The following is an 11,462-nucleotide window of genomic DNA, read 5'->3' on the forward strand; positions in this document are numbered from 1 at the left end:
AACCTGCTACCGCGCTTTGGCAATTTGAAGATCACATCAAGAGGTTCCATGAAACAAGCTCGACGAGGACGTCGACGGCATAGGTGGGGGAGAATGTCACGGTTGGGGCATTTCATCAAACACTTGGTGAGCATTCTCTCCATTTTGGGTCTATTTTGGGCCTTACAATGGGCCAAGCACCTAGAGTAGTGTAGAATTCTCTAGAACCTTATGGAGAATTCTAGGTCAAGCCATGTACATATCCATTTCTAGATGCTTCTTTAGATATTTTTGTAAAGGAGGTGGGAAGGATCTAGACACCCATTCTCCACCGTAGGATTAAAGCAATTATAGCCGTAGGATTAGACTTTGTATGCCTATAAATAGGTGGATGCCTCATTTGGCCAAACCATCCAAGAACATCCAAGGATTCAAGAATCCAAGCTACACTTGTAAAGTTCTCTTTTAAGCAATATACTTTCATTCTCCCATTCTCCGAAACTCTCTTTGTGCTCTAGCTTTCTTTGCTTAGCTTTCTCTTTTAAGTGGGCAAAAAGATTACTTAGTTGCAATAAAGGGTCGGAATAGCAACTAAAGCCGCACGGCTTGAAGGTATAAGAAACAAGTCCGTGACATTAGAAAATCTAAGTGCTGCCTATCTTCACGTCTACAAATTTCCAAACGAAGGAAATGATTCACTAAAGAAATAGGGGGAAAAAAAATAACTTTATTCATTTCATGTCTTAAAATCAATTATCATTTCAATTTAAAAATACATCTAAAATTGAAATTTATAATATTTATTAGATTTCATTCATTTATTGGAAGAGATTTTTGCAGATTTTCAAAAATAAAAAATTGTTAAAAAAAAAAGCACATGCTTATAGTGTACGAGCATTATCATATTAATTTGTATTATTATATTAAATTACTCTCAGATACACGCAGAAAACTGCATAAAAAAATCTAAAAAAACAAAAAAAGCAAGGAAGAAGAAGAAGAAGAAAGTACATCGAAAAGGAGCATATAATCAAAGCCAAAGGGTTTGGCAATTTTCAAATTTTCAACCAACTATAAAACTTTACCCACCAAAATAAACTACTAAAAGAAATAAAATAAAATTAGAAAAACACCAAGTGGAAAACGGTTTTATCGCCGACTTCAATAAGGTGTCGTCGGCGATCTCTTGGTTTTTGTTGTTGTTGTTGTGGTGGTGGTGGGGGGATTGGGAATGGGGTTGTTCAGGAGGATAGCAGGGTTTCTAGGGTTTGTTCGGGACGATGCTCACGATGTCAGAGATGGAGAGGACGATGATAACATCGATGATCTCACTGCTTCCCACAGTCGGAATCCGGTCCACATGCAATCTACTGGGTTGCCCCGTAGAGGGTTCAGCGTTCCGGTTCATGTCGCCGTTGACCGACCTCAGTCCGGTCCCGTTCTTGTTCCTTGTGATTCTGGCCATGGCGGTGTCCAGGTTTGTTGCTATTTCTATCTTCTTTTTATTTCTTTCATTTTCCTTTTTTTTTAATTGTTTTTTCTGTTTTGTTTTAATGGCCAATTAAATTTGGAAGAAAACCCAAGTGTTGGTTTTTTTCAGTATAAAGCTTGCGAGTCTGTGATTTGGGTTTTGTTGTTATGGCATTTAACAAGTGCTCTCCACGTTTTTTTTTTATTTTTTATTTTTTTTATTTTTTTCCCTACTTGTGCAGCTCTTCAATTTAGTGGTGCTTTTAGCTCATGTTGGTTATATGATTTAGATTTTCAATAAATTGTGGGAAATAAAGTCACTTTTTCTTGGAGTCTAATGGGATAGTTGAATACAAGAACCAAGTAATTTTACCACTTTTTTTTATTTTTTATTTTCAGTCATGAATGAGTGTTTTAGTCTTTTCTGTTGAGCTTATTTAGTTCTTCCTAATTTGCTAAACTTTTTTTTTTTTTTTTTTTTTCCAAAAAAAATGGTTTTGTAAATGTAATCTTTTCTTACTGGAAAACACCTCCTAGTTAAGTCAAATGAATGGGGAATAAAGAGATCAAACTAGTTGTGTTTGGATTTTAAATTGAGGAACTCAATTTTAGCGGATTTCTTAAACTTGTAAGATGTAAAAAGAAGAAAATAAAAAAGAAAATTGAACTTAGATTTTCTCGTAATAGTTTTCCCTTTTTTTTTGTCTGGTGTATCTTGTTATTCGTGATTGGCTCTCCCTTGCAAAAGAGAACAAAAATGTAGTCTTTTTTTTCTTAATGATTCCATATAGGTTTAATTTTTTGCATTCTTTAACCTTCTTGGGTCTTATGTAAGTCTTGTTTAGCTAAGTTATTCTTCCAAGGTTCTCAAAAGTTCTATCACATTATTCTTCTCTTTTAGATGATTAAGCAATTCTAGTTCCCTGAAGAAAAATGGGGATGTAGGGAGGCATTAGAATTCTTTGGTTTCATTTATATCCGAAGCAGGGATCCTACCCCTTACAAATGTTGGGTTGTGTCTTGATCCTTTCATGAGCATCATGAGCATGGTTCCTATAGTCTCCTAACTATTAAGTGTCAAGATCACTCTCTCTCTCTCTCTCTCTCTCTCTCTCTCTCTCTCAATAATAAATCTAAATCTCTGGTCTGTGATCAATCAAACCTGTACCTGTTAAGTTGAGTTTCATTATCCTGCAAAGTAAACTGGAAAATTTTTGAATTGATTGTTCGGAAGAGATGTTGCATTTAATGACTGTAAGCCTAGTTGTCAAAATCTGTATTGTAACGTGTAAAATGTGTATCATGTATTGTGACATATCGTGTAATGTATGATATGCATTTTAACCATAATATGTTTAAAATTATATATTTATCTGTGCATATTGGCCATGTATGGTTATAGCTGTTTATGGTGTTCCCAAAAAATCCCTTTCCCAGTCCTTTTATGATATACATCTTACACATAGGTAAAAGCGTCAATATGGTAAACTATGAACATCATTATTCAGTCATATAAAAAGTTCCATAAACTTTCTAAATGATTAAAATTTCATTTTTTAATCCTTAGTTTCATCTTCGATGGCATTATAATCTGCATTCTTTGATGTCAATAAATCTACACTTGTTATTCTTTATAAAAATAACACATATTTCCCCTAAACTTAGACAATTTTACATAATATCTCATTAGTATTGTACATATCAGCGAATCAGATTTTTTGTTATGAAACATATGGTGTATTCAACACAGCGGATATACTTAAGATGCATATCATTTTCTATCTGTAATGATATGTATCATATTGTGTATACAATACTAACAACTATGACCGTAAGCACTTCATTGATATAAAGTGGATTCAATAAATTGCTAAACTGGAAACACATAGGTTATAAACAAACTGCATAAGAACGTGAATAAAAGGCATTCTAAAAAATAAACATGGGTCAATTTCCTTTAGGAAATCAGTTGTTAACTATATTAGCTAATTGAAAATGACGACTGATATTGCACTTTGGAGAATCAATGCTGCAGATGACAATTCATTACTTGAGAAATTGATTCCTTTTCCCAAGTTTTTTATTTTATTTTTGGTGTTTATTGCTGTTCCATAATTTGGTGAATATGGATGGATGAAATATTGGGAATATTAGCTATATAGCCTGCTGCCTACCATTGATAGGTATGACCATATGAGGAATTGAGGATTCAGTAACTTGAAGATGCTTGTCATTCCTTTCTGAATGGATTTGTTGCTTGACTAATGCAGAGGACTGCTTAACCAATTCAGGCAGGGGATTGTTATTTCATGAGATATACTTGAACTGTTATTTGTTGGAAAGAAAGAGTAAAACTAAAAAGTGAAAAACATGTTAAATTTGCAATGCAAATAACTCTGCAAACCTGTGACTTGAGAAATTCTGCAATTTTCTTTTGGCATTTTTACTTGAAGGAATAAAAATTTGTATAAAGAATTATGGAACAATTGAGTAAATGTTCTTTGAGCCACAAGACAAGTTGGCTGAGAGTATGAAATTTACATTTGTTGTGTAAGAAGCAAGATTAAATTGATTGTTTACTTTTGGGTGAAGCTTCCACTTATGTGTTGCCGGTTTTTTAATGCTAAATTTGCAGTTTTCCCTTTCCTTGTGAAGTAGTGACTTGTGATGAATTGTCTATTTTAAGATAATTATGATTTGTAATCAGCAAGACTTAGCTTTTATGGCTCTGGTGCTATATTGTTTCACACCCTTAGTAACTCAACAGGACAGATAACATTGCAAAATTTGTGTCAATTTTCCTGTGCTTTATTGGCTTCACATTATTATTATTGTTGTTGTTGTTCACTGTTTTCAATTCTTTAACATATAAGATAATCCAACTACAAGAACTGAGATCTTTTGCTGCTCCTTAATGTTGCTACTGCTGCTTCTTCCACTACAATATTAAATAGTAAGTGCTAGATCTACATATCAAATGATCGGAAAAATGTGTTTTGAAGATTTTTAGGTATCCGTCTTCAATTCTTTAACATAAGACAGTCCAACCACGAGAACTGAGATCTTTTGCTGCTTCCTTTGCTGTTGCTGCTGCTGCTTCTGACACGTGAATTTGAACTTGATTTAAGTGTTGGTCTCACATGTTCTTTGATCAGTTTCTTCCCTTACCAGGCCAAAACTAGAATGCGTTGTCATCTAACATCTTCACAGCCAGTTACTTTTCTTCTTCTTCTTTTTTTTTTTTTTTTTTTTTTTTTTTTTTTTTTTTTCTCTTTCCTTATCTTTCTTTGAATTTATTCCGTTTGGCTTATGTTTTGTTGAGTTAGAAGAATACCCTTTTACTAATTTTAGGTTGAGATAGCCTTTATTATCATGCCTGATTACTGAGATGGTGGATATATTGAAGGTGTAGTTGGGAGGAGAAATAAGGGGAATGAAAGATTGAAGTGAAGCGAAGGAAGGAAAGAGTGTTAGTTGACTATCTGTATCTGTTCTTCTTATTTTCTTCTCCTCTACCAAACATTAGTATGAGAGCTATTGAATCCTTGAGAGGCTGATGCTCTGAATTTAGTATACTTCGCTTTCCTATAGGAGCCATACCCTGTCTTTGAAGAACTGAGTAGAGGTGATTGTAGGGTCTGAATGTGGGATCACTTTCGGCTATGTTGCTATTTGTGGTGCATGTCCTGGAAAATTATTAAAGAATATAAGCAGAAAACTGAAAGAAAGGAGAATGTCGGTGCTGTTGAAGAACCAAAGTCTCCTTTTTATACAACAGATCCAATAATTTGGATCGGATAGCTGACCAGGGTGAAATTTTGAAAATTTTGTAATCTAGTGCAATGAAAGATCCATCTAATTGCTTTGGTAGTTGGAGTTCATTTTCAATTGATCAGTCTGCTCATGTTGAGTTTATGTCTTGTGTTCTTCAACTAAATGTATTGGCATTTTCCGATCTGCCTGTTATACGTAACCTTTGTGCCCATGGGTCTGCATCTCGGGTGGTGATTGTCGAGTAGGGTGTTGCATGGTTATTGTACTGTTGATGTTCTTTCTTCACTTCATACTGCAAAGCTTTTTGGATTTCAGTTTCTTACAAGGTTAAACCAATAATAATGTAGATAGGTACTCATTGACAAATATTTTACTGAAATTTTCCTTGCCAATGGATTACGTCTACTTTGTACTTGTTCTTGTTCTTTTGCGTGTACGCATCCTCAATCCTTAAATAAGAAAATATACTTGTTTTGATCAACTCAGAATTTTAAGTGGGTTTGAAGGATTAAAGACTTGCGCACTCAAATATAATGCAACGCAATAAGAGTAATACATACGTAAAATACACGCATACATACTTTGATGGATTTGTTTATATGTATTGAATACAAGATAAATGAAAGGTTCCTTTCTGTTGGTCCGCTGGGTTCTAACAATTTGCAATCATGATGTTTTCTTATGTTCTTATCGATGTTTATTTGGAGAAGCAATTTCTTTTGTCATATGTATAGATCTTTGTTATGTTTCCATGAGTAGAGCTGAAGAAATAGTTCTGTTCCTTTTCTGCGTACAGGGTCTGAAATGGTATGCAAAGAGACTCAGGGTAGATGAGGATGGAGATGTTGCAGATGAGTTCCTCGATGAGGTCTTGCCTAAAACACCTAACGGTACAGAAAATCAAAGGAAATTGCCAAGGTTTGAAGTGAAATACAGTGCCAGGCCAGCCAAAGTTAAGGGTCAGATGCTGTCATTGGATGGCAAAATCCAACAGTGTGTGGAACACCATGGTAGATTGCAATGGGTATGAAGACATTTTAGAAGAAAACTATCTGATTATGAGTGGATGAGTAGTTAGGGTTTCAATGATTTAGTCCTATGGCGCTAGCAAGTTTAATGAATTTGTCTACACTGGTGTGTTCTGTTTTCTCTTGTGGTGGTAAGAATTGTGGTGGTCTGTAGCCCCATTCTGTATCACTAGCGTTGCTCACAAAGGGTTTTCGACAGTGGTGTTTCATTGAGGATTTTGGTTGGTACTGATTCATTTGCCCCATTCTGTATCAATAGCGTTGCTCACAAAAGGTTTTCCACAAGTGGTGTTCCCTTGTGGATTTTGGTTGGTACTGATTCATTTGCAAATGAATTATGTGGAAACTGGTGCTCTCTTTGCTTGTTATAGTTAAATGTAAACATTTAATTTAGTGGACTCATGATATAAATAAGAATATATTCTAATTCCATTATTTACTTATTTATTTTTCTTGTTTTAGCTCGCTGAGAAGTATTTTTGAGTAACATGAAAATGGTTCCTTTTGAGTCCCCAATTCTCTGGCTGGTAGAAGTTGAAAATTCACTTGGATTGCCTCCTTCAAGCAGAACTTCTGCTGACGATGTTTCTCTCATATACATTACATTTTAGAGTTTAAAAAGCACAGAGCAACATCGACCAAAAAATTCGATGTGTTAATTAGGCAAGAAGAACAAAACTACATATATATTTATATAATCATTTTAATATCAGGATGTGATGGATAGGTCCTACCAGAATATCGTGGACAAGCATATATCAGAATACCAATCAAATTGGTATATCCTATTTTTATAGAGACTGCCAGAAATGTGTTTTGCTTGTAAATGCCTTGTTATATATATATCAAAACTGTATTATAGCACTTAAAAATAGAAGTAAAACTGTGAGAAAATGATTAGCAGCTGTCTACATTTGGTAGGTTCCCGGAGGGTGCTTCCCTAAAGGAGTTGTTGGAACACTGGATCCAACCTTTGGTTTTGATGTTCCCAGAGGATGGTGACCATGGCGATGGGGGACCTGGTCATAAAGGTGGGATTGCTTGGCTCCTAATTTCTCAGCTGCATGCTTTGCTTTGGCCTCATGCAACTCCATTTTTGCCTCAGCTTCTTTTGCTTTTTTACGTTCTTCTACTATCTTCTTCTCCTCCTCTGTTCTTGCCCCTGCTTTCTCTACCTAAAACAAACACACACATATGTATATATATACACGCACTAATATCCTTCTATATATAAATATATATATAATTAAAGGAAGGCATGGAAATAAAAGTGAACCTTTTCTTCAACTTTGGCTTTATAGATGTTGAGGTGCTCTTTGGCAGCACTGGCCATGTTACTAAGCTTCTCTTTTGCAGATTGCATATCTGTTTTTCTCTGTTTTTTCTTCTGGAATCTATCTGTTTGAATGGAATATCAAAATGGATATTGAGGAGGGAGATTAAGATTACTGTTCAATTTTTATATATGTATGTAAGATACATGTACTTAAAAAAAAAAAAAAAAAAAAAAAAAAAAATAACCAAGTCCATGAACTTGGAACCATGCCACGTTAGCTAACACGTGGCCAGCATGCAGGTCCTTCAGTTTTGATATATTGCCACATTTGAATTTGGAATGAGCTGCAAAGCTCTGGAAATCTCATAATTTGAAATCAGAGTTATGGCATCTGACACGTGACTCGTGCAGTTTGCTCAGAGCTTATCTAGTTTTGTCCGTATCATATCTGTTATTATTAGTTTTTTCCCAAAAAATAAAAAAAAAAACTTTTGAAAAAAATTTGTTTTTATTATTATTATTATTATTTTTTGGGGGCAAAGTATAATATATTATTTTGACATTTAACACAAAAAAAAAAAGAAAAAAAGAAAAGAAAATGCGTGCTACTAATAAAAGTAATAATAACCACGAGATATATCGATATGCCACATATATAATAATAATATAGATTATTTTGCAGGATCAAGCATTATTTTTAGGGTGATAAAATATAATTAAAATGATTAATTATATAATTTGAAGATACATATTTACATGGAAATAATATTAATATAATTAAATTATTATGTCATGCCTACTATATATTTATCAATAACGTATAACAATAACAATATTCGTTTTATTCTTTAAAAGCACCTCTTATTAGTTTAGTTTGTTAGTATATATTTAAAATGATACTACTTATTTATTATAATTTAAAAAAAAAAAAGCGTAAAGGGTAGAATAATCAAGAAAGTAGCATATTTAAAAATAAAAAAAATCCAGAACGTAGCATATTATTAGAATAATATCAGTATAGAATTTAACATTTTTTTATGGATAAATAAGACATTAGATTTGGGAAGTAAATTTCTCGTACGTGCAAGTGAAATTAACGGAATTTATTATTACTATTATTATCATTATTATTATAATTATTATTATTTGGGTGAAGGATTTCAACTCGGGAACTATTTGACTCTCACAGAGATTTGTTTGGACAAATGTTAATTTGGAGACGGAATGACAATTTAATTGCAGATCGAATTCCAAAATGTGAGATATGATTATTACTTTAATGAACAGTACCATCTAACTTGTCCAACGAAGTAAAATTAGTAAATTGATATGTATATTAACGATCATTTATTATTTAAACTGTTTTTATTTTATTTTATAGATAAGTAATATTTATAGACAAATTTATAATATAAAAAATTAAAATTAATGACTAATTTATAATATAAAAAACTTACATTAATGATCATTATCATCTAAATTGCCTATAGCGGCCAAAAATAAATTCAATAATAAACTAATTGGTGGGAATATCACCTATTATATTTTCCATGTTGAATCATTCAATATGTCTTTAAAGGTAGAGTTTCCTGATCAACATTCAAAACAAGAGCTTCTATAACATTTGTTAGAAATTCATGCCTCATGTAGCAAAATGTTATGCTTTCACTGTTTTATTGAATTGGTTGATGTTTATTGAACTGTCGGTCAGTCCTTGAAAAGCAGGAAGTTCATAGCCTCTTAATTCACAACAGTCCTTGTAATTAATTTCCTTATTAGCGCAAACTTATTTACATTACAAAACCTCCCAAAAAAAGAAAAAGACAATTAACCTCAGCGACAAACTAGAAATGCAAAGACTTATATAGATTAAAAAGACCAGGTATATATAGAGCTAGCTAGGGATATTTGTGTCCTGGTCGATGGCCTCCTAGAGGGTATGTGGGAAGTGTAGAGCCAGATAAAGGAGGGTCATGATGGTCATTATGTGGCCTGTGGGTATGGAAATTCTTGTCTGCTGCGTGCCCGGCTTTGGCCTCGTGCAGATCCCTTTTTGCTTCTGCCTCTTTAGCTTTTCTTTCCTCCTCTGCTATCTTCTTCTCTTCTTCTGTACTTGCTGTTGCTTTCTCTCCCTGCACCAAGTATTTTAATTATATTTTATTTCAAACTTACATATATATATATATATATATATATATATATGTGTGTGTGTGTGTGTATGTGTGTGTGTGTGTATATATATATATTTTTCTACAAGACTAGTCAATTTTTTGGTGCTCATTTGCATCTTATTTCTATTATTAATAACAGGATGCAAATATGCACCAAAAAATGGACTGGGCGATTCGAAAATCCTAGATACATTTTTGACCAGAATTTCTTTACGGGAGAATTTCTTCTATGTATATATAAACAGTGTATATATAGGTGTGTATATATATATATATGTATATATATATATATATATACCTTCTCTTGAGCTTTGGCTTTGAAGATGTTTAGGTGCTCCTTGGCAGAACTGGCCATGTTGCTGAGCTTCTCCTTAGCAGACTGCATCTCTTTTTCTCCTCCCTGAGACAAACTCAAATACAAGAAAAAAAAAAAAAAAAAGTTTGATATCCCGATAACAAATCAAGTTGTATATATTGGATTATTGATTTTGGCATCAACTTATATGCGATGTTCAATATTTCTTGGACCGACTTAGACACACCGCGTCACTAGCCACGTGGCGTGAACATGCATGTCCTCTTGTTAGGCCACTATGGGAAGGTTTGAGTTTATCCACATTAGTACTGCAAAACTTTTAATTAATAATTCTTAAAAAAATTATATTCAATTAAATAGCCAGAGTAACAATATATATATATATATATATATACACATATAAATATATATATATATATATATATATATAAAAGAAGTTCTATTTATATTCTCTAACAAATTCTATATATTTTTATTATAAGTTTATATTTTTATTTTTATTTAAAATTATTATTGAAGATATTTATTGATTAAAATATTATTCAAAAATATATAATTGAACATTTCATATGGTTCAGAAAATATATGATTGAATATATTAAATATATTTACAAGCATGCAATTGAATACTTTTATATATTAATCTATTAGATGCGTTTATTAATATGCAACTGAATATCTCAAATGTATTTAAAAGTATGTGTCTGAATCGTTTCAGATACAAATGCTAATTAACACAACTATAAAAGAATTTCTGTTCCATTATATGACTGAAGTTTTACAGTATATATAAGAAAATACAAGTGTATCTACAAGGAAACAAATAAACAAATTATCCTATGATTAAGGGATAGATCTTATCATATCCCAAATTTAAGATTTGATAATATCTCTTCCCACAATTAACTCCTATAATTCCTAACACTCCCCCCTCAAGTTGGAGCATAAATATCACATATGCCTAACTTGCATAAGGACTTATCGAATACTTTGCCTGATACAGCCTTTGTAAGTGTATCAGCAAGTTGATCTTCAGACTTGACAAAAGGCAATGCAATAATCTTTGCTTGGAGTTTTTCTTTAATAAAGTGTCTATCAACTTCTATGTGTTTTGTTCGATCATGTTGAACTGGATTGTGAGCAATCTCAATAGCTGAAGTATTATCATAATATAAGTTTATCGCCCTTTGAGAATCAACACCTAACTCTTCCAGTAGCTTCCTTAACCACAACAGTTCACATACTCCAAAGGCCATGCCTCTATATTTTGCCTCTGCACTAGACCTTGCAACAATAGGTTGCTTTTTAGTTTTCCAAGTCACAAGGTTTCCTCCAACAAAGGTGAAGTAGCCTAAAGTCGACCTTCTGTTATCAGCTGACTCGGCCCAATCTGCATCATTGTAACCTTCTATTTTCAAATGGCTATGTTACTTGAAGAGCAACCCTTT

At 32.8% G+C, this 11,462-nt stretch overlaps 3 protein-coding genes across 3 annotated transcripts; 1 reads left to right on the plus strand and 2 right to left on the minus strand.

Moving 5' to 3' along the window:
• The first annotated feature begins 899 nt into the window (after window positions 1–899).
• On the plus strand, window positions 900–6,694 carry LOC107403593 (uncharacterized). The gene is made up of 2 exons (XM_016010503.4): window positions 900–1,456; window positions 6,020–6,694. Exons 1-2 carry the CDS (start codon window positions 1,211–1,213, stop codon window positions 6,251–6,253), a joined length of 480 nt encoding a protein of 159 aa, XP_015865989.3. The 5' UTR covers window positions 900–1,210; the 3' UTR covers window positions 6,254–6,694.
• A 228-nt stretch (window positions 6,695–6,922) lies between these two features.
• On the minus strand, window positions 6,923–7,694 carry LOC107403594 (late embryogenesis abundant protein 6). Its single transcript, XM_016010505.4, has 2 exons — window positions 7,528–7,694; window positions 6,923–7,426 (listed from the first exon to the last, which is right to left on the minus strand). The coding sequence occupies exons 1-2, from the start codon at window positions 7,612–7,614 to the stop codon at window positions 7,160–7,162; spliced, it is 354 nt and encodes a 117-aa protein (XP_015865991.3). The 5' UTR covers window positions 7,615–7,694; the 3' UTR covers window positions 6,923–7,159.
• A 1,573-nt stretch (window positions 7,695–9,267) lies between these two features.
• On the minus strand, window positions 9,268–10,155 carry LOC125419106 (late embryogenesis abundant protein 18). Its single transcript, XM_048464294.2, has 2 exons — window positions 9,997–10,155; window positions 9,268–9,659 (listed from the first exon to the last, which is right to left on the minus strand). The coding sequence occupies exons 1-2, from the start codon at window positions 10,081–10,083 to the stop codon at window positions 9,426–9,428; spliced, it is 321 nt and encodes a 106-aa protein (XP_048320251.1). The 5' UTR covers window positions 10,084–10,155; the 3' UTR covers window positions 9,268–9,425.
• Window positions 10,156–11,462: the final 1,307 nt, after the last annotated feature.

This window comes from Ziziphus jujuba, chromosome 6, assembly GCF_031755915.1.
Source record: "Ziziphus jujuba cultivar Dongzao chromosome 6, ASM3175591v1".
NCBI classification, from domain to species: domain Eukaryota; kingdom Viridiplantae; phylum Streptophyta; class Magnoliopsida; order Rosales; family Rhamnaceae; genus Ziziphus; species Ziziphus jujuba.

Excerpts from the sequence above, each read along its gene's own strand:
- LOC125419106 (XM_048464294.2), bottom strand. The coding sequence starts at position 10,083 with ATGCAGTCTGCTAAGGAGAAGCTCAGCAACATGGCCAGTTCTGCCAAG. Across the intron at positions 9,660-9,996 it reads AAGCCAAAGCTCAAGAGAAG|GGAGAGAAAGCAACAGCAAG; the intron begins GTATATATATAT and ends TACTTGGTGCAG.
- LOC107403594 (XM_016010505.4), bottom strand. The coding sequence starts at position 7,614 with ATGCAATCTGCAAAAGAGAAGCTTAGTAACATGGCCAGTGCTGCCAAA. Across the intron at positions 7,427-7,527 it reads AAGCCAAAGTTGAAGAAAAG|GTAGAGAAAGCAGGGGCAAG; the intron begins GTTCACTTTTAT and ends TGTTTGTTTTAG.
- LOC107403593 (XM_016010503.4), top strand. The coding sequence starts at position 1,211 with ATGGGGTTGTTCAGGAGGATAGCAGGGTTTCTAGGGTTTGTTCGGGAC. Across the intron at positions 1,457-6,019 it reads CTGGCCATGGCGGTGTCCAG|GGTCTGAAATGGTATGCAAA; the intron begins GTTTGTTGCTAT and ends TTCTGCGTACAG.